Source organism: Balearica regulorum, chromosome 2 (genome assembly GCF_011004875.1).
Source record: "Balearica regulorum gibbericeps isolate bBalReg1 chromosome 2, bBalReg1.pri, whole genome shotgun sequence".
Taxonomy (NCBI): Eukaryota; Metazoa; Chordata; class Aves; order Gruiformes; family Gruidae; genus Balearica; species Balearica regulorum.
The window spans coordinates 25,252,977-25,274,867 of record NC_046185.1 but is presented as its reverse complement, the minus strand read 5'-3'; the positions used below and the strand labels follow the sequence as shown (position 1 = coordinate 25,274,867).

The 21,891-nt window shown below is 40.6% G+C and overlaps 1 protein-coding gene across 1 annotated transcript in view; it reads left to right on the top strand.

Annotated features, from left to right (window-relative positions):
* Positions 1-266: 266 nt before the first annotated feature.
* The window catches only part of CPQ (carboxypeptidase Q), a 158,597-nt gene continuing 136,972 nt past the window's right edge, over positions 267-21,891 (top strand). The window contains exons 1-2 of the mRNA XM_075743663.1: positions 267-398; positions 21,281-21,737. Coding sequence (XP_075599778.1) covers positions 21,311-21,737 — 427 coding nt within the window. The 5' untranslated portion in view covers positions 267-398; positions 21,281-21,310. The remainder of the gene's footprint in view (positions 399-21,280; positions 21,738-21,891) is intronic.

The following is a 21,891-nucleotide window of genomic DNA, read 5'->3' as shown; positions in this document are numbered from 1 at the left end:
CTACAAAACCACAGTCCCACGTAGCGGGCAGCCCCTCGCACCGAGGGGATTTCTCCCCGAAGGTGACGGTGTGTGGATGGGAATTTTTCGGCTTCCACCCCGAGAGGCCGGGGTCGGGCGGGGGCGCCCGGGCCGGGCCCGTCTCGCCTCAGAGAGGCTTAGGAGGCGCCACGGCCCGACCCGCCGGCAAGGGGGAGGAATGGCCGGCCTCACCCGCAAACGCCGGGTCGGGCCGGAGCCCTGAGGCAGCTTCAGGCGGCCTCGGTGCAATCGGCACCAGCGGGCCCGGAGACGGCCCGCCCCCCGCGGCGGCTCCTCCTTCCCCCCCCCAGTCTCAGCCGGCCGGGCGGAGGCGGGGGTTGTACTGGTGCCGCCGCGGCCCGGTCTGCACGGGGAAGGTGCGTGTTTGCTCTGCTCCCCTCCTCATCCTCCTCCTTCTCTTCTCCTCTTTCCCCTCCTCACGCCGCGGGAAGCGCTTGTCCGGGCTGCTTGCTGCCGCAGGAGCGGGGCTGGCGGCGCCCCTCCGCTGGGCTGCAGTGCTCTCCCGGGGCCACGCTTCCCGCGGGGGGCCGGCTCCGCCGCCTGGCTGGGGGCGAGGAGGGGCACGCAGGCCGCCATCACCGGCGCCTTGGCGGGGCTCAGCTCCGTCTCTTCCTCTTGCTGAGGGCTTGTTTTAAAGCCCTGGCAGGATGTGCTGGGGTCCCTCCGAAGTGGAGCTTTCAGCCGCTGGGCCGCAGCCTCGGGTGCCGCCGGGCCAAGCCCTGCCCTGGTCCGTGAGCTGTAGCCCCCCGGCCTGGCAGCGGGGTGTCGGGCCCACCTCACGCCCGTCCTCCTGCCCTTCCCCGGAGGGGGACAGACCCCAGCTCCATCACTCTTCATGAACACAGACAAACCATCACATGACAAGAAATGCCTGCTTACTCTCTCGTTCCTCTTAATTTAAAAACAAACATTGACCCTAAATTGTAGTTGGCCATCGTGTATGTGCTCGGGGGACGCATGGTTGGCGTTAGGCGAGGCACGGTGCTCTGCTGTGGTCTGAAAGCAGTCATTGAGAACAGCGTTGATCCGAAAGCTATGCCACTGCAAACGCATAAAACCCTTAAATACCAGATGGATACATTAGATATTTAATTACATTTTATGGCACACTTCATAGTGAAGAGATCCCAGCATGTAAAGTGCTTCTGAGTACGAAATTCTAGTAACTAGTACCCGTTAGATTTGTTTTGACAGCACTTTATTCTTTGAAGACTACCTTTTTCAAATTGATGCAAAAGGGAAAAGTATATAGGAGGAGAGGCATTTTTTAATATTTATATACAGTTTTTATATATGTGTATATGCATATACATATTTTATAGAAGTACTAAAATATATATGAGGGAGAGAAAAGTCAGATTAAAAAACATGAAAAAGTGAAAGTTCTGCAAGCTGAATCAGATTTTACTAAGGAAGCATTGGATACGGAGGAGCCTTTTGAATTTAGTGGTTGTGTCTGACGGTACAAGTCTGCTCAGAACTACTGAAGAGAAAATTCAAAATACCAGCACCAGATTCCCATTTTCTTGTTGGTTGTTTGTTTCTTCCTTCATACTGCAGTCTTTTTTAGGACCTGACTTTCCTAAGTGCAGCACAAGCACCTGAAGCGCTTGCTCAGAGAGGCCATACACATGCAACACCTGAAATCCTGATTTCTTGTTTTGTAAGCCTTAATTTTCAAAATTTTGCCTGCCTGTGGCTTTCACTCTGTTCCAAATTAGATTAATTTTTACTGTTGCTGGAGATTGTTCCACATCTGCTTGCTCTTTTGTATCAAAAGACTGTAAGTCTTATAATCTGTCAATGGGAGCATGTGGGTGTTTGTTCTTATAAAGCAATCCTTGGTATGACTGTAGAACAAATTCCCTGTGTGGGAATGGAAGGACTACTTACATCTACGTATATCTAGAATGTATCTCTATTTTAGCTTGAGAAATTTGTAAGATTTGAGCTAGGATGACAAAAGTTGGCCTTGATTTTGCTCTGCTTATTTTTCTGTGAGCATGAAAGCTTCTATTAAAAGTCTTCCTCATGCTTACCTACTATCACTTCTTAAAAATCACCTTCCAGTCTTGTCTGGTGCTCCCTCTGTTAGATTATTATTTTGAACAAAACCTCAAACACTTCTTACCCCAAAGAAATCCTACAAAGCCTGCCATATCCGTGAGAGTTCTTACATCCCTTATTTCCTTGTAAATTTGGACTCCTTTCTTAAGACATACCCACTCTGTCTTGGATAGCATCTATCAATTGTGTCTTGTAATCAGTTTTACTTTACCCAAACTTCAGTCTTTCAGATGCAGTCTGTACATATAAACTTGGATCAGAGCCACTGCAGCTTTAGAGATTCATACTAAGCCTTTGTCTTACCCAATCTTGTTTCTTGGTGTTTAAAATATATATAATTCTTTTGAACAGCAGAACAATAAGATACTAAATCAGATAAGAACAGATTGCAAATCTGGGCTGGGGAAGAACAACCTGGCATTGACCCCTGTTGGGAGACATCTGTCAGTAAAAGCTCATATAAATTCTTACTTCTTTCATAACACAGTTTTGCAAATGCCTGCATGTCTTTAATGCCAAATTGGGAAAGGAAGCAACTTACACAGTCTCTTATTGTTGATGTAATTGCACGAACTCATAATGCACATGGGATTCTTTTATCTATTCCTGCTATAGTGTATAAAACTTTCTTGTTTTAAGATTGAAAACTTTGTCTTGTCATTTCTTCCTTCCTTTCCAGTTGTGGGAGGATGAAGATGAAGGATGGCAGTACATCTAACAGATAGCAGCTGCAGGGGTGAAATATTTTGCTTAAAAAAGTACTTTGTGCGTAGAAATGTACGAAACGATTACAATCTTGAAGCTCTACAGTTCTTTCAGTTTTGTCTTGACAGGAAATATTGTCTGTCAAAAACTGCATTGCAGTAATCTTTCACGTTTTTGTAACCAAATGTCTGCAGTAATCTCAAAGTACTGAAAAAATGTACATTCTTTCTTCAGTTGACCCCTAGTTACTTACATTTTCACTGCGATGGCAATAGTGAATTTTTAGCTCTGATTCGTAATTTCCTAAATGCCAATTACTTGATTAAGTCAATATTTCTGACAGAATCTGTGAAGAATGCTCTGCCCTTTTGTGTTTCAGTTCTACAACAGAAGGAAAAAATATATGTCATCTTGACAAAAATGTTAACCTTGTTAGCCTGTAGTTTTATAAACAATACTTTTGGTGCCTTGATCTTACAAGAGGCTTGATTTCTTTTTTTCAGGCAGAGAGATTGGACCAGTGGTGGGGGTTTTTATTGATGGTTTGATTTTTTTTGGGGGGGTGGGGTGGAGGACATTGGTTTGGTTTGGTTTTTTGTTTGTTTGTTTTTAATGGAGAGCACTGAGACTCCCAGCTCATTTGGATTCTTTTTGTCTGTCCTGATATTAATAATAATAATATTTTCTCAATCTTTTAGATCCAATTAACCTAGGTGTGTTTGATGAATTTTCTCCACAGTGAGCGTGAGAGAAAAATGTGAAAATCCCCTTGGTGCTGTTGCTGCCAAAGAGGGATTCGGTAGAAGTATCTAATGAACAGACATATGGATTCAAATACATCTATAAGAAGTTGTTATATATTTTGGTAAAACATTTCTCTCTGCTACCCATTGCAATCAGAGGTATGGTAAAAGACCTGCGATCTTAAAACCTGGCTTTAAAAGATACTAATGCTGTTTTAGAAAAGAAAAATTCCAGTCAGATTTATCTCAATACTTAATTGTCTAAGATAGATAAATTTTAAATCAATGATCTTTATGTTACAGTGAGAGGAGGTTAATCTCAGGTCACCTATCATAGACATTTCTTACGTCATAGGAAATACAAACAACTTAAGATTTATTTTAAACTTGTATGAGTGACCATCCTGCTTTCAGTACAACAGTGACAGTTTCCACCAGCTCAGGATTTGCCCAAACCTGTTTTGTGACCCCACAGATGTAGCATCTTTGCAACTGAGAATTGTTGTCACCCTTGTGAAGCCTGTTTTAGTACTGATGTGAGAAAACATTTCTGGGTTAAGGGTATGTGTGGTTTGCGTTTTTTTTTCTCCAGTTGGTGGTTATGGTGTCTGATCTTTTACTCAAAGGTAGCGATAGTACATTTCCTGCTATAACAGTCTGTATGAAAGGGAATGAGATCACTCTTCCGCCCTCACCCAATTTTTCTAGCTTTTATCTGCTACATGTATATTGATATCCCATGTCTTTAATTTTTGTGTTTTTTTTTTTCAGAGGAGGCCCTTGACTGTGAATTTACATAAGACAAGTGAGTCAAAAGTAATTTTGTGTTTCAAGTAGCCCCACAAAAGGGGTTTATGTAATACTATGCGTGTGCCAATAGACATTTGAGGAAGAAATGTGCTTTTTTGAGGCCTTAAAATGAGATCTGAGCCAACAGACTCCGTTGGGAAAGCATCCACTTTTTTATCTGTAACTTTTGAAGACCAAAGCATAAATTTGATTTATCTGTAGTGGTTTCCCCTTCTGCTCTCCACAGGTTTTGAGATTAGCATTTCTGATCTTGTTGATTTTTACTGTTCTGAATCACAGGGCTCACCTTCTAGTGCTCTCTCTGGTCGTGTTCTCCCATACAAAACATGAGTGCTCTTCCATGGCAGACTGCAAAAACACTTCTTGGAGTTTTAGTTTAATGAAATTCTTTATTGCTTTGGAAGCAAAAAAGAATTGTAAGTTACTAATTTCTTTAAGATTGATCATATACAGCAATGGGCTATTAATATTTTCTTTTGACAGCTAGATAAGGCAGAAAAGTACATTACTAGTCTCAGGTAATGTGTTCAGTGATGCTGAAAAATACACAGAGCAGACAATTTCTATCTCAGTGATGCACTGTGAGATACTCTAGAAGGAGAAGAAAGTCAACTTGATTTTAATTACTTTTTCAGTATGGTTGTCTTGAAATAATTGTTGTGTAAGGAATCTCTAGAGGGTTTTCAGAAGCAAAGAAATTTTGGGAATAGGCTTGGAAGACTCTCTGTAGGCTCTGAGTTACTGCCTGTCATGGTTTTACCCCAGCTGGCAGCTGAGCACCACGCAGCCGCTCACTCACTCCCCCCATTGGGATGGGGGGAGAGAATCGGAAGGGTAAAAGTGAGAAAACTTGTGGGTTGAGATAAAGACAGTTTAATAGGTAAAGCAAAAACCATGTGCACAAGCGAAGCAAAGCAAGGAATTCATTCACCACTTCCCATGGGCAGGCAGGTGTTCAGCCATCTCCAGGAAAGCAGGGCTCTGTCACACATAATGGTTACTTGGGAAGACAAACGCCATCACTCCGAACGCTGCCGCCCCCCCATTCCTCTTTCCCTAAGCTCCTTATAAACTGAGCATGACGTCATATAGTATGGAATATCCCTTTGGTCAGTTTGGGTCACCTGTCCTGTCTGTGGCTCCTCCCAACTTCTTGTGCACCCCCAGCCATCCCGCTGGCAGGGCAGTGCAAGAAGCAGAACAGGCCTTGGCCCTGCGTAAACACTGCTCAACAATAGGTCCATAGAACAAAAACATCTCTATATTATCAATGCTGTCTCCAGCACAAATCCAAAACATATCCCCACACTAGCTACTATAAAGAAAATTAACCCTCTCAGCTGAAACCAGGACACTGCCTTTGTCTAATTTACTTGCAGCTGCTGGGACCTAGATGGACTTAAGCCACAACTGATCCAAATTTTCTGTTGCCCAGTCTGTAGGCTGGTAAAATACACCTACACTGATTTTAGCATACATTACTACTGCAGCTAAGGTCTGCGATTCATGTTTCATTTTGGACCTACCATTATAGCTGAAGAGAAAACTTGCAGAAAGGGTGGTGGTGAGCAGGAATATCTCTAACTGAAGGAGGACAGATGTGCTTGTTTCCAGCAAGTGATGGCACCCAAGTCAGCAGATATACCTTGCTTTTCAGTGCTGTCTGGTGTACACTACAGTCATAATTATTAAAAAGACCTGGCAGAGCCAAACCAAGCATATCTGATACGGGTGGATCATATGGGGCTTTTTTGGTACTTGCCCAATTTTGGACTGTTCCAACAAATCTGGTGATAAGAGAGGAGAAAGTGGTCAAACTGGAAGAATCTTGGAGAGAACAGCTTACACTGAATGTCAGAATATCTCTTAAGAGTTTGCTGTGCTCATAGCAGGTGACAACAGTCTCTTCAGCCTCACATCTAAATTTTGACTGGGACAATGAATTTTTTGTTTCATTGGAAAAAGAGGTGGTCAGAATAGTATGATTACCTTTTGATATTTACATCTGGCAGTAGATGAGCTGAAAACTCATTTGCAAGATTTTTTCCAAGAGGAAAAAGTTATTTTCCCAGCACTAAGTGGGGTTTCTGTTAGCAGTCCTCTCATTGCTCAAAGTAGGTCTGATTTTTTGGCCCAGAATATTATTTTTGAGTAAAGATCATCCTTTTGACACAACAGCGTGAGTTATTTTGTGCTCGTAAGTGAACAAGACTTTATGCTTTCTCTAGTATGGGAGTTTTGGCATAGCTAGAAATCTTTTTTTTTTTTTTTTCCCCCACATCATACTCTCCCATTTGATGTTATTTGTGAAACAAATTTGTGAAAATTGCCTTATGGTCTAAGCTTTTAGGCTGAAAGAACTCAATGAATGTTTTAAGCTTTATTTGAGGAGCTATCATTATCAATAGTGATATATCCTATGTTTCTTTGATCCAGATCATATGGCAAGTTTTATTTAAAGTAGAAGCATAAACAAACTCCTGTACAAAGTGAATCCTATTTTGCTGACTCTGACTTTAAGACAGGAGATGAACCCAGCAGTTAAAAACCACAGGATATATTTATCTATAAAACGTATCTGATGTTTATATTTTTGGTTGTTGTTGGTTTTTTGTGGTTTTTTTTTTTTAAACGAGTGCCATTTTCTTGTGATGATGGTGAAGCCCTCTCAGCTATCTCATCATTGTGTTGCACACTATGCTCTTGTCAGTCCCATTATCATGCATTTACAAGTCTCAAGGGTCAGAGAACTGCTCCCAAAATCAGAGCAGTTATGTTTTGGGGGAGTAGTTGTCACATTTTCTAATTTTTTTCTCCCTTTTTACATGCTGCTTTATCTCCTTTGGCTTTTCCTTATTGTTGTAGTGCTGGAAGATACGGCACTTCTCCGTTGCTTCTGTTGCCAATGTGTTGGTATTAGAATTAAATGTATTCAGACAAGAGAGTTGGGGTTGTTCAGCCTGGAGAAGAGAAGGCTCCAGCGAGACCTTACAGCAGCCTTCCAGTACCTGAAGGGGGCCTACAGGAAAGCCAGAGAGGGACTGTTTATGAGGGCAAGTAGTGACAGGACAAGGGGGAATCGCCTTAAGCTGAACGAGGGTAGATTTAGATTAGATATTAGGAAAAAATTACTCACTATGAGGGTGGTGAGACACTGGCACAGGTTGCCCAGAGAGGTGGTAGATGCCCCACAGGGCTCTGAGCAACCTGATCTAGTTGAAGATGTCACTGCTTATTGTGGGGGTGTTTGACTAGATGGCCTTTAAGGTCCCTTCCAGCCCAAACTATTCTATGATTCTGTGATGACTGTTTTCTGAAAATCCAGAACACGCAGGCCGATTGAGCAGCATGCAGACAGGAATGGGAGCATGGGAAAGTTCCTTTGAAGAATGTTATGTAAAAATAACTATTGGGAGCTTATCAGTATGTGAACTGTATATAAAAAAACAGATGCACACTGGATAAATAATAATAACAACTACAGTAGGCATCTGTCTAACGCAACCTCCAAAAATTCTCAAAATGAAACATGCTGTCTAACATCTCCTGTCCCTACAGACAAGCGGCATGGGAAGGATGTAAGTCAGCTAATACTAGCTTTTTTCCTGGAAAACATTTTCAGCTGCAGTGAGGTAACAGCTGGGCTGTTAGCTGCACCTGCAAGCATCGTTGCAACTGCAGGTGGTGGCCTGTGCAAGGTCAGCTGCTCTTCTGAAAGCAAAAGGTAGCTTTGCTGTAGAAAAAGTTCTAATCTAGGAATTAAATGGGATAGTAAACTTCAGAAATGTAGGCTTCTTGCTGAGCTTGCCTGCTCTCTAGGTGTTTGTACTCAACAAGTAGGGCCTGTTGGTAAACATGGAGTAAGGAATGTAGGATTAGTGTTGGCCATCAGATCTATTCCAGAGGATAACTGGGAAGTTGTCATCATCGGGGAGCAGGACTGATACGTAATTCATTGCCCAAAGCACTGTTTATGTCCCAGCCCGGCTTTGAAGTGGTTTCAAAGAAGAGCTTTCTGAGGAGTGACCCTACTATGGAAATCGTGGAAGTATGGGCACATGTGGTGAGACCGTCATCCTGAAAGTATCAGCACTTCATCAAGGAGTCAAAGATGACTTTTTGGCTGCTTCTGAATGAAGAAGCAGTTGTAACTTTATGTAAACTCTACTTTATCAATGCCCCTGTTTGCAAGCTGTGATAAAATCAAAACCAAGTGTAAGCAATCCTCCAATACCAGTTTCATTTAATTTGGAATTGCATTTAATTCATTAAGAGACTGACATTTGCAACATCTGGATTCACTGAAGGAGTCAGAGGCTCCGTTTTTTCCTCATACTGGTAACACCAGAGCCCCAAATGTTAAATAGTCTCTCTAGTCATGCTGTGGATAAAGCCCTCTGAATTTTCTGTAATTATAAGGCAAATATGTGGTTTTGAAAATCACCATTTATAGCTAAATCAATACATCTGGATTTCCCTGTACATATTTACCCATGTTCAAATTTTGTCTACACAGGAAATTGTCAATACTTATCCAAGATTTGCTAACCTATAGCAACTCAGTGTAAGCTATTTCACAGGTTACCTGCATGATGGATCTTCTGAGTCACTGCATGAGAATTCTGGAGAGAAACATGCCAGCCATTTTAGTGTGTGAACAAAAATAAATTGAGGACAGACATTTTCAGATTCATTATTTCATTTACTACTAGCATACCAGATACAATAATTGTTTACATTTATAACTATTTTGCTATCCTCTATTTTAAAAAATACCAACACAACTTAAACACAACTTTAAAAATTCACTTTGGAAGTAGAATTGCATGCTTCAGAAAAATAGGAATAGTCTTACCCAAACTCACAGGTGTCAGTATTTGTCACTGCCCTGTCTGTGTAATTGGTATGTTCTTTGGGGTTTTTTTTGGTGTTGTTTTTTTTTTCCACTTTGATTTCCAGTTGACTTTTTGTAATACGGCCATTTGCTTTACTGCAGCAAGATTTTGACTAGCTCCTCTTAGTAGTGCCAGGAGAAAGAGGCCGAGTGGTCATGCTGATTGAAATGTCTTTCATGTAGCAACTGAACCACTTGGAGATGTCACTTCTGGGTCCCTCCTCTTCCAATTGTTTGTCCATTTTGCCTGTGTAGTTGTAAGGCCCTAAAGGCATGTTTGTCTCGGTGTATCTGTGCACTGGGTAGCACTGTGGACCCTGATCGTAACTGGGACTGTTGAATGCCACTTGCAATAAAAAAAAAATAAAAATCCTGCAGTCTGCAGTCATAACTGACTTTTTTTGTCCTGCAATAGCAAAATTGTTAGATAAATGTTTGTCTCTTAAATGGCAGTAACAAGTAATTAGAAGTTAAATGCAGAATCAGAACTGTCATATGCATGGTAGCTTAGTGCTCCGTGATCAAATGTGTGCTGCACTGGGGAGTAGCTTTGATGAAGCTGTGTTGGAGCTTTCCTCAACATCAGAGAGGTTTGGTTTTGCTAATTTATTTCTCAAAATTGGCTGAAAACCAATTTTCTATCAAGCTCTTTAAGTAAAGTGTATTTATCTTGTTTGCAGTCTGTTCTTTGCCTTGGTTCTGTATGTTTAAACTTTTAAAGCTTGCTCTTGTTTGTATGTCGCAGTGCAGTCTGCGATGGGATGGTGGTCCCAATTGTATATTGCCACTGAACTGTAGCAATTTTTTTCCTATGTTGATATGTTGGAATACAGTGTGATATTTGAGTACCAGTGTTATGCCCTCGTGAACATGATGAAATCGTAAACGACATACTTCATAACATATCTCAATGAAATTAATATCCTTTCCTATAAGTAAAGAAATGTGTGCATCATAAAGATAATTATTTCTGTCAATTGTAATGAGAAATTCTTGATGCTGTGCCTTTTTCATATAGTTATATTTACAAATTTGTCCTTTGTTGCTCTGGTAAGGGAAGGCTTGGTGGGCGTATCCTACAGTAAGGAAGCAAAAGACTAGAATATCAGTTTTCTCAACAAGTCTAGCAATATGTTCACCAGATTTCTCAGCTTCACAAAACCACTTGAATGTTGTTACTGTAGCACTATGAGGAACATACCTTTGTTGTGACTGTAGGGAAAATTATATGAAAAAAACTAACAAAGATGTTCAGAAAAGTTACAGTTATTTTAATCTGGAATTTTTATTTATTAATATTCTTAAATATCTCATCATATTCAGCAATGCTGAATAATTACTGACTTGATTTGGAATTGGCGTGTCTGTAAAATGAGATTGTACTTCTGTGGAGTAAAATAGCTAAAATATTTGAATACTATTGAAAAATATTGGTCCTGCCTTTTTTGGTCTTTGAAGCATTTAATAATGTGCATAACTGTTCTCTGAACTTGTTGACTTAAAATGAAAAATTTTGTTCCATATACAAAGCAAAAAATGCTTTGTAGATGCGTGGTCATAGAGGAATATTATTCTTGTCATATATAGAAATGCTAAGTATTTAACTTAAGAGTTTATAATTCTAGAGTGGTATATAATGTGTATAGGTGAGATTATTATCTGGTGTGGTTTTTGTTAAGGCCAGACAGGTTATTTCATCAGAAAACATGGCCTGTTGCACTCCATTACATAATTAGTAACTAAGGTTACTTACTTTGGTGGTTCATTTTGGCAAATATCCTGACCCTTAGTAGTGTATAGTCACCTTTAAAACTAAGATTTAATTATTGGAAGGAGTTAGTTGAAGTATTTGTGTTTTCTGGCCAAAATCTGGAGCAACATAAAGCATACGTGTTCTGTAGGACTGAACAGCCTTCTGTTGGAATGCTGCTTGGAGGAGCACCAGGAAGTGCCTGCGAGTGCCAGATACTTGGCAGTTCGATTCCTTTTGGCTTTCACAGGGGTGGCAGACCAACTTGTGACAGTAACAGCCCTGCACTGACTGTTGTTAACGAAACTAGGTTTGCTGCTGTTACCATCAACTTTAGCAGCTTTTGCTATCCAGAGATACAGATGGATCATTTGCTCATAGCTCATACCTTCTGTTTTAGGCTTTCTCCTGGTATGAAGATAGGTTTTTGTCATTTGGCTGGATGCAGTTTGCTCGTCTTTCAATAAAAACTCAGAAAGAAAATATTTAGCATCAGACTTGTGGGAATAGTTTAACTAAATACAGGATATAAGATGTCTTGTTGAACATATTTTCAAAAAGAAACAGTTTACAATTTTGGGTGATAGATGTTTAAGTATGGGGCCTTGCTGGTAATTCTTGTCTTTGGTGCTCCTTAATTTGTGGTCTCTTGTTTCTCTCTCTTGGGTACTTCATTCTTTTCCATAGCCTAATTCATCTCCTCAGATAAGAAAATACAGAAGAGGTTGTAAGAGAAGATGTGGTTTTATTGCCTCAATAAAAAGGGAGTGTTTTCAGCCTTTCTTAGGAAAGGCTGAAAGAAAAATACGCAGTTCTCAAGAGTTTGTGTCTCAATTATGTATGAATTTCATGAAAAGATACAAGATATGTGTCTATCCCAAGGGCCTTTACAATCAGGAAGGGTTCCCTGAATTTCTAAGAGGCCACTAATGTTTAGCTCAAAATGAGTGTGTGTGAATATATTGATTTTTTATAAGCCAGTCTTTCTATGTCTGAGGGCAACCTGTCTTGTTTTTTACCCTAGAGCAATAGTTGTGGACTTGAAGAAAGTGTCACCGAAGTTGAGCATCAAAATACCAGACAATATCAATATCATTGCAACCCTATTCTGTTACGTTTTGATTTAATTGTCCAAAATCATCTTTCCCACCATGACCCCCAGTTGTCTTTCAGTGCCATCGGCTGGCATTAGCTATGTACTTTGGCATTCATTGTAGTATGAACAACACTGTATTTTGGCGTTGTTTCCTAAGTGCCTTCCTTTCATTAAATATTTCTGTTCTGTTCAGTTGTTCTCATCTAAAAATCCCACTGAATTCCTCTTTTGCCTCTGAAAAGATAACGTACTTCCTTTCGGGAACTGTTTGTATTTTGAATGCTCATTAAGAATAATATCAGCTGCTACATGGCCTTGGCATTGTTCTGTGATAATGTTTGGTTTTGGGGTTTTTTTACTTAATTTTTGTCTTGGCTGTCACTGCTTCCTAGGGAAGTAGCAGACGTCGTTTCTGTGTCTTTGCTGATACACCACTCTGCACATGGATTACGGTGTGAGTCTTTAGGATTAGTGCCCTCCATTTTAGCAGCAGCTACTGAATAAGATTATATCAAGGTAGCCTGTTACTATTCTGAGGCTTGCAGGTGAAGCAAGAGTTAAGTGTGGTTCCTTTTACTGCTTCCTTCCTGTGTTAAGCTATATTACTTCCACCATACAGAGTATAAATAGGGTATGAAGTTTTTCTTTTGCCAGATGGGGAGCTATGACTGCAGTGTCTCTGGGCACATTTAGACTTTGTCTCTTTTAATCCTTAGCCTTCTTTAAACATTTTCTTTCCTATTCTGTCTGTGTAAGTCAATATCACTACCTGAGCGTATATCGTCATATACTACTAGGTCACACTTATCTTTTCAAGGATTTCAGGACATGTCTTCAGTTGTAGCAAATAAGGATAGTTCTTCTGAAGTTGGTAAATGTAAAACAGCTCAGGTGTTTCCTTTGGAGTTTTAGGCTTTTTGGTCCAAGTAATAAGATTTTGTATTGTATTTAAAGTCTTGTATCCATATTGTGTTGTACTCTTCCTTTCCTTAGCCTTAGATGTAAAAAGGCTCATTTTAAGGATTTTGTAATGTAAATGATAACTTTGACTGTGAGTGTTCCCAAAGCCAAGATTGTCCAACTGATTAAACATTCTCCCAGATGAGGAATCTTGACAATTCTGGAAAAACAGTCTTTGAGGAATGTCTGCTTTTCTGCTTCACTCTTCAAGACCGTAAAGCTTTCCCTCCCGCCCCCCCATGTCTTTCTAAGTGATGGAAGAACTCTGTGAGTTTATTTTTAGGCAGAAATCTCCTCCTCATTTTGCAAGTCCACCTAGCCTTCCAGCCATCCTACTCCACAGCTGTCACAACAAACTTTCTTTCAGATGCTATTAAATGTATCAGACATCACTCTGCAGCATGTGAGTTTGTTACCCTGGGGCTTTTCAGTCTATTCTCATGTTATCAAAACCACTATGATTTCAAGGTTTCCTACATTCCTTGGAGGAAAATCAAATGGTACATGGTTAGGAAACTGATAGATACTCTGCAGATTTAGCAGATGTCTAGCAATTAAGTGGTTAATACCCTAAATTTATTGTTTTCTTTCCTCATTTCCCATAACCATGACTTGTGAACTGTCTGTATCCTTTTGTCTGTATTTTCAACTGGGATTTTGGGAAAACTTTGCCACACTGGAGAAGAAGCATTGCTCTAGCTTTGTTTATCCTATTTCTGTTCCCTCTACTCCTCTTTCAGTTATCTGATCGCTGTAAACTATATTCTCATCTGAGAGGGTTTTTTTTACCGTCTTTCTCTCATTCTTTTCCATCTGTTACATTGAAATAATTTGTATTGTAATGATTTTAATGGTGGTAACACCAGTTAGCCTGGTTACAGATTGGGTGTGCTAAAGCTCTTTTCTATCAGGGCACCATAAAAGATGAAGATCCCAATGATCTTGCCCTTTAGCATCAAAGACAGTAGTTAGCTACAGACAAATGGATCAGACAATAGGTGGAAGTATCCTTAAAGTAGCTGCTTAGCTACTATTAAATATATGACACTGTCTGCACTACACACGTAGCATTGTGCTATACATTTCATTCTCTTTCATACTCATTCGAACTGGAAAAAACTTATTTCCTGCCTTTAATTTCTCTTTTTCTTCTGCATCCCTAGAACCTTTCTCCCTTGATATTTTTAAATCCTTTCAGGTTGTGTTGATGACTTCCTTTCATATTCTGAATCGCAGATTTAGGTAGGAAGACGTCTTTTGAACTCATCTAGTCCAAACTCCCTGTTTAAGCAGGGTCAGCTGCAGCAAGTTGCACAGGCCTGTGCTCCGTCAGGTTTGGAATATCTCCCCATATGGACACGTCATAACCTTTCTGGGCAACCTGTTCCGGTTTTTGACCACCCTCACAATAAAAAAGGCCATTCTTGTGTTCAGATGGAATTTCATATGCTTCAGTTTGTGCCTATTGCCTCTTGTTCTGTTGGTGGGCGCCACTGAAAAGAGCCTGGGTCTTTCGTCTCCGTTCCCTTCCATCAGGTATTCATACCCATTCACAAAATTTATACCCACTGATGAAAGCCCTCCTGAGTCTTCTGCAGGCTGAACAGTCCCAGCTCTCTCAGCCTTTCTTCATAGGAGAGATACTCCAGTTCCTTAATCATCTTCATGGCCCTTGTTGGACTCTCTCTGGTATGTCCATGTCTCTCTTGTACTGAGGTGTCCAGAAATGGGCAAATACTCCAGATGTGGCCTTACCAGTACTAAGCAGATGGGAAAGATCACCTCCTTCCACCTGCTGGCAACACTCCTTCTAATGTGCAGCCCACCAGGCTCTTGCTCTTTCCCATGAGGTTGCATTGCTGACTCATGCTCAGCTTGTCCACCAGGACCCCACGGTCTTTCTCTGCCAAGCTGCTTTCCAGCTGGGTGGCCCCAGCCTCTCTTGGTCCATGGGGGTTAGTCCTCCCCAGACACAGGACATTCCATTTCTTCTTGTTGAACTTCATAAGGTTCCTGCCTGCCTATTTCTCCATTCACTCTGAGTGGCAGCACAACCATTGTGTACACAGCCCCTCCTCCTAACTTCATATTGTCTGCAAGTCTGTCAAGGCTGCACTCTGTCCAAGCATCCAGATCATTAATGGAGTTCTTGAAGAGTACTGGACCAAACATTGGATTCTAGGGGACACCACTAGTTACTGGCCGCCAACTAGATATTGTACAAATAATCAGAACCCTCTTGAGCTTGGTTGTTCAGCTGGTTTTCAGTCCACCTCACTGTCTGCTCATCCAGCCCATAGTTCATCAGCTTCCCTAAGACCTTATGGGAGACTGTCAAATGCCTTACCAATGTCAAGGCAAACAACATCCACTGCTCTGCCCTCATCTACCAAGCCAGTAATTTTGTCCTAGAAAGCTATCAGGTTGATTTAGCATGATTCTCCCTTGGTAAATCCATGCTAACTATTCCGAGTCACCTTCTTGTCCTTCATATATTTGGAAATAATTTCCAGTAGGATTTTCTCCTGTCACCTTGCCAGGGATGGAGGTGAGGCTGACTGGCCTGTAGTTCCCTACATCTTACTTCTTTTACTTCTTGACGATAGGATTGACATGCCCTTTCAAATATAATTGAGAGTGGCCTCACAATGACATCAGCCACCTCCCTCAGTATTTGTGGGTGCAGCCCATGAATTTACGTATGTCCAGTTTGTTAAGTGCTCCCTAACCTGGTCTTCCTCCACCAGGGGTATGTCTTCCTTGCTCCAGACTTTCCCTTTGAAATGTTCTGCTAGCATTTTGCAGGAAGAAATCTCTCTCTTCTATGGAGTATATTCAGACCACATCCTTCCTTCTGTATATGGATCCATGTACAGCCATGGCTGGATGCCCGTCATCCACTTCACCTGAAACTAAAAGAACTGGAACAGTTTTGCAGTACTGCCTTTTAGCTTTGTCCTCATTGTGGACCACAGAGTTTCCATGGTTCCTAAGTGTAGTCTTTCATTCTGGAAAGCTGAGAGCCTACATAACCCTTTAAGCTGGAGATGATTGAGCCCTAAGCCCTGCAGAGGCCAAATTCATCTGGCGTAAACATGCAGTGTCTTAATATGTGAATGGCTTTCAGTTCTGCTCAAAATGGGAAGAGGAGCAATGGCAGCTCCCACTTTTTCCTTATGTCAGTGATTAGAAGTCCCTTTGAAGAAGTGGAATGTGGGAGTTGTAGGTTCTATGTGGTCTTGAGATCTTCACTTTTTAGGAGAATACCCTAAACATGAGCCTGCAGGGAAGGCTGGAACAGAACCATTCTGTCCCTTTTCCATGCATGCAAGATTTACAGGGTCAGAGAAATAAAGAAGAAGGATTGTAACCCTCTATCAAGCATCCTTACTTCCTGGAAGGCCAAGGGGAATCCCAGATTCTTATCCCTAGTTTAGAAAATGGTTATTTTGTACTAGAGAGCCATGGAATGAGATGCATTAATAGGGTTAGGAGAAAGGACTGTACTTCCTGAGAGTGTCTTTTCTTCCAATCTCATTTTGCTCTAAACTTCTACTGAAGAAATTCAGTGAATAATTAAATGCATCGAACAATTGTGACTGTCCTGGTTTTGGTTTTTTTTTTTTTTTTTTAATTTGGCTGGCACTGTGATGTTCATTTGCTGAGTCTTAACTAGTGAAGTGTGCAAAAATCAGTAGTTTCTTTTCCCAGATGGTTCACTGGGGTGATAAACTTAATGTTGCAGAGACTGGGACAACAGATGTGCTATTCTTTCCCTGAATAAGCAGAGGAGTGATGCCTGTATTGCAGTCCAAGTGAGTATGATGTTTTTTACCTAGCAGGGAATTCTTTCTGAGCATTGCTAGCTTTTGGACAGATTATGCTGGAGTATTCAAGGAAAGCACAATAAATTGCGTTCCCCTTCTTATGTCCTTGCCCAGGGTTTGAGTTCAGTTACGCTCCTCTTACAGTGCAGTGGCAGGTAGTGAAATGCTGGGCATGTCAGGAGTGTGTTACATCCACAAAAGCTGTGGAAACATATTTGTTCTCAGTGTTCAGTGGGAAATTCCTGGAAAAAGTGCAGCTCTTAAATGCAGCTCCTCTGGGGCAGCCTTTGGAGTGAGGATGCTGCTGTTTTTGAATGAGGCCAGGGAGAGCAAAGGCAGCATTTCTTAGTTAAGGGAAATGTGATAACTGTGGTTTCATTTCTCCATTGAAAAAATGCCTGAAGTTGGTAGCTGTGGGCTGTTTGAGGTGGCCAATGCTAATTAAACAATCCCTCTGTGTTTTCTGTTTAGCAACTAAATGTATCAACTTTGGCAGATTTTGCAAACCCTTAAACAAACAAACTCCTAAACCTTAAGTTTTTGAAACTAACTAACTCTACAAAGTTGTTGTCTTACAACACTCAGCAAGAATTTGTCTTATGGCAGAAATCAGATTATCTTGATTGCTTCTTTGTGAATGATGAGCTTGGCAAAAATCAGGGAATGAGCATGGTCATCCTGAGAAAATTACTGATGTCTCTAGCAGAGGATGTCTATGAGCATGTAATTAACTAGTCCAAAGGGAAGGAACATTGGGAAAGTACAGAGCATAGCAATAAAAATACACCAATACCCTCTGTGTAGTATAACCACAAATAAACAGTAACTCAGACTATGAAAGGCATTTTACAGTTCTCTGTCAGTGTCCTGAGATAACCCGAGTTTTCTGCTCCTGGTTGTGTAAGACCTTTGCCCTGTCTGTCTCACAGAGAGAGAGGAAATCTGTGTGATAAATTTGTCATTCATAGACGAAATCACAGATGATTTTTGTTGTTATTTTGGGAAGATGACACTTTACCATGAAGAATTTTTTACTGCCTTGATCTCAAGTTTAGGGGACGTATGAATAGTTAAGGAGAATAACAATATTCTTGTATTGTTAAAGCTATTGTTTAACTTGCTGCTTATGAAAAGACCCATAAAGGACTATGAAAGGCTAGCAATTTGTGCTGGTTATCAAATGAGCTAGGCTTGGTGACTCCAAAAAGTTTGTGGTTTTTTTTTTTCTTCTGGTCATTTATGGATCCTAGAAATGTGGTTTAATCCTTTCACTCTTTCTGTGTCTTAATTCTGTGTTGCACAGCTGACATTTCAGTTGGCATCTTATGAATGCATGCCTGATGGGTCATCCCCCCTTCTTGGGAGCTGATCAGACAGCTCTCACAAAAACGTGGGTTGCCGCCTCTGTTTCCATTGATAAATCTGTGCTTCTGAGTGCCTGTACACTAATATACGCTACATGGGGAATAAATATGAGGAGTTAGAGATCTGTGGGCAGTTGCATGATCTTGTTGGGATCATAGAGATGTAGAGGGATAGCTCACATGACTGGAATGCTGCAATGGATGGATATATGTTCTGTAGGAAGGACAGGCTGGGAAGAATAGGAGGTGGAGTTGCCCTTTATGTGAGAGGACAGCGGAAGTGCTTGGAGTTCTGCCTAGGGATGGATGATGAGCCAACTGAGAGTTTATGGATAAGGATTAAAGAGCACACCAATATGGGTGACATTGTAGCAGCTGTCTGCTGTAGGCCACCTGATCAGGAGAAACAAGTAGATGAGGCCTTGAGAGCTACAAGTAGTTTCTCATTTACAGGCCTTGATGCTCATAGTGGACTTTAACCATCCCAGTGACTGCTGGAGGGTCAAAACAGCTGGTTAAGCAATCCAGGAGGTTCCTGACACAGGTAATAGAGAAGCCAGCAAGGAGAGATGCTCTGCTGGACCTCATATAAGCAACGAAGGGCTGGTTGTGGTATGAAGGTCAAAGGCAGCCTTGGCTGCAGTCACCATGAGATAATGGAGTTCAGGATCCTAAGAGCAGGGCAAAAAGCAAGATCATAGTGCTGGACTTCAGGAGAGAAGATTTTGACCTCTTCAAAGATCTGCTTGATAAAAATCTTGTGGGATAAGGCCCTGAAAGAGGGAAGAGGATCCTAAGAAAGCTTGTTAATATTCAAGCATCACCTACTCCAAGCTCAAGAACAGTCCATCTCAACAAGCAGCAGAGCAAGCAAAGATGCCAGGAGGCCTGCATGGATGAACAAGATGCTCCTGCCACAACTCAGACATAAAAAGGAAGTGTACAGAAGGTGGAAGCAGGGACAGGTGACCTAGGAGGAATATGGAAATGCTGTGTGAGCATGCAGGAATGGGTTTAGGAAAGCAAATTCTGGAAAATTGTCCAGAATGAACAGCTTGAGAAAGTGAGTTCATCTATTTGTGGTTCATTGTAAGAAAAACAAGTGGAAAGGTGGTTTCTTAGCTTAGAATTTCAGAATGGCGCTTGCACAAGCTTCGAATACGACTGTGGCACGTGTCCCAGAGGCACAACACTAGTGTAACCTCACCTTTACTCTCTCAAGAATTGGCTTGGCTGCTGGTTTGCTGTGTGGCTTCTGGTGGTGGGGGTTAATTCAGGAATATCCTGCAATCACTGTTCTGTGGTGGTCAGACAAGGTAGATACTCTGGTCCCTTCTGGCATTATGATTTACAAAGCTATTTGGCTATTGTGAAATTTGCCTGCTCCATAAAATGACTGACAATTAATGCTCAGTTAAAGCTCCTGTAGTGTGCAATTGTCTGAGAATAAAGGAGGATTTTTTTTTTTTTTTTAATTTTATATGTGAATATCATGTGTGGATATAATGTATGCAAATACACGTGTATGCACATACACACACACTCATACCGTCCTCCCTACCTTTGTACTGGGTCTCTGTATACATATAACATCATGAACCAAAAATACAAGGCAAGTATTTTGTCATGATTCCTCGTGTTAGTGATTATAAAATGAAGAGTATTACTTTACAGAAATACTAAATAAATACAAAGTGGGAAGAAGGAAAAGGTGGAAATCTTAACAACAAAAGCTTTTAGTAATACTTCTGCCGTGCAGGTCTGATTTACCCATATCTTATCCATATCAGCCAACTAATTAGTCCTTTGCTATTTGTAGAACAATTGTTTCCAAGAAAAACATATTTTTGTAGAGTAGAGGCTAACATTTGCCTGTAGTGTTACTGTTTTATAAGGCAAATTAGATTATTTTTCAAAAATACTGGTATTCCAATGAAAGTCCATGAAAATGGCAAAAGTGCTGAATCAAAATCTTTTTGGGCTCGTAGTAATTGTCACTTCACTTGGCTGTAACTAATTACTATTTTTTTAAGTCTCATAATAGCTGCAGCCATAGAGCTGATTTAAAGGCCTTATTTCTTATTACTAATTTTTATCGTCCAAATTGCAGCCTGATTTAAATTCAAAGGAAAATGAAACAATTACATTTCCTTTTATATATATCAATAAAGAGCTTTATATTTTGGGTTTGGATAATTATACTTCCTATATATAAAAAAGCTTTGCAACTGCTCCAACTGATTCCAGATTTTTCTTTTGTCAGTTCAATTAATAGTATAGACAAGCTGCTGCTTTTATGGGATTGAAAATTTGTAAGATCTTAAAAATGAGAACTTTTAATGATAAGATGGATACACTATAAAGCATTAACAAAGATAACTCTTGGTACACAGATCAGCACCCCTGGCACTGCACCTCTACAGTGCTGCTGAAGTCAGTCCTTAACAGATACAGCGGTTAGTAAGAAATTGTGTTTCTCTGAAAGTCATGGATTTATGCAATGAAGAAATTCATACTTTCTTCCTGGAGGCATTGGATCTAAATTGCTCTGACATCTTTCTAGTGCCATCGAAAGTGTTTTCCTGATTATGAAGATAGAGATTAAGAAACACTTTTATTCATTAATGGTTTAAGAAATGTTTTTGTCCAGATGTTTTGTGTGAAGACATTTGATTTGGCACTTCTGGCAAATCCTGCTTCTAACAGAGGGGAGATGCAAAGCACCTCCTGGATGGGAGCAACCCTGGGTTTTGATTCGGTGAAGGATGAGATTATATAAAGAGATGCAGCATTCCAAGGATGTTTCTGAAGACCACAACAAAGGTTGTGTCCAGTTGTCTAAGTATCTTTTTCATTTGCTTTCAATAATTGTGTTTCCAAGTTGAGTTTACTTTCCTGCCAGTTCTGATCAAAGCATTTTCATGATAAACGGATTTCTTTTCATTTGGTCTGCCAATCCAAATAACACAAAAGTATTGCTGATAGCTGTATGATTTTTTTTTTTTTTTTGTCTCTCCAACAGGCCATCTGTGGAAAAGAAAAAAGAGAAAAAATGAAGTATCTATTCTTAATATTTTTCATGAATTTATTACCACAATATACTGGGAAATCTTTGAGAAGAGATGACAGTTACCCGAGAACATTTGAAGACATTAAAAATGAGATAGCTGGCTATACTGATATTGCTGAAGCTATTATTGATCTTGCTGTTCATGGAAAAGCTCAGAACAGGTCTTACGATAGATTAGCAGTTTTTGCTGATACCATAGGACCTAGACTCAGTGGTTCAAAAAATCTAGATGCAGCCATCAAGTATATGTTCAGTGCCCTGCAGGAAGATGGGCTGGAAAATGTGCATCTGGAGCCTGTGAAAGTACCACACTGGGAAAGAGGAGAAGAGTTTGCAATGATGCTGGAACCTAGGAATCACAGCATCGCTATTTTGGGACTTGGGAGCACTGTTGCAACTCCTCCAGAAGGTAACTCTTCCTTTTGGAATTAAGTATCACTTGCTTTTTAACACCAGACTGTACTATATCCCTAATAACTTCTCTCAGTGGACAAGCTGAAGTTTTCTTCCTGCTACAATAGTTCTGCAAGTCAAGAAATTATTTTTCTGGGTCTTTTCTGTAT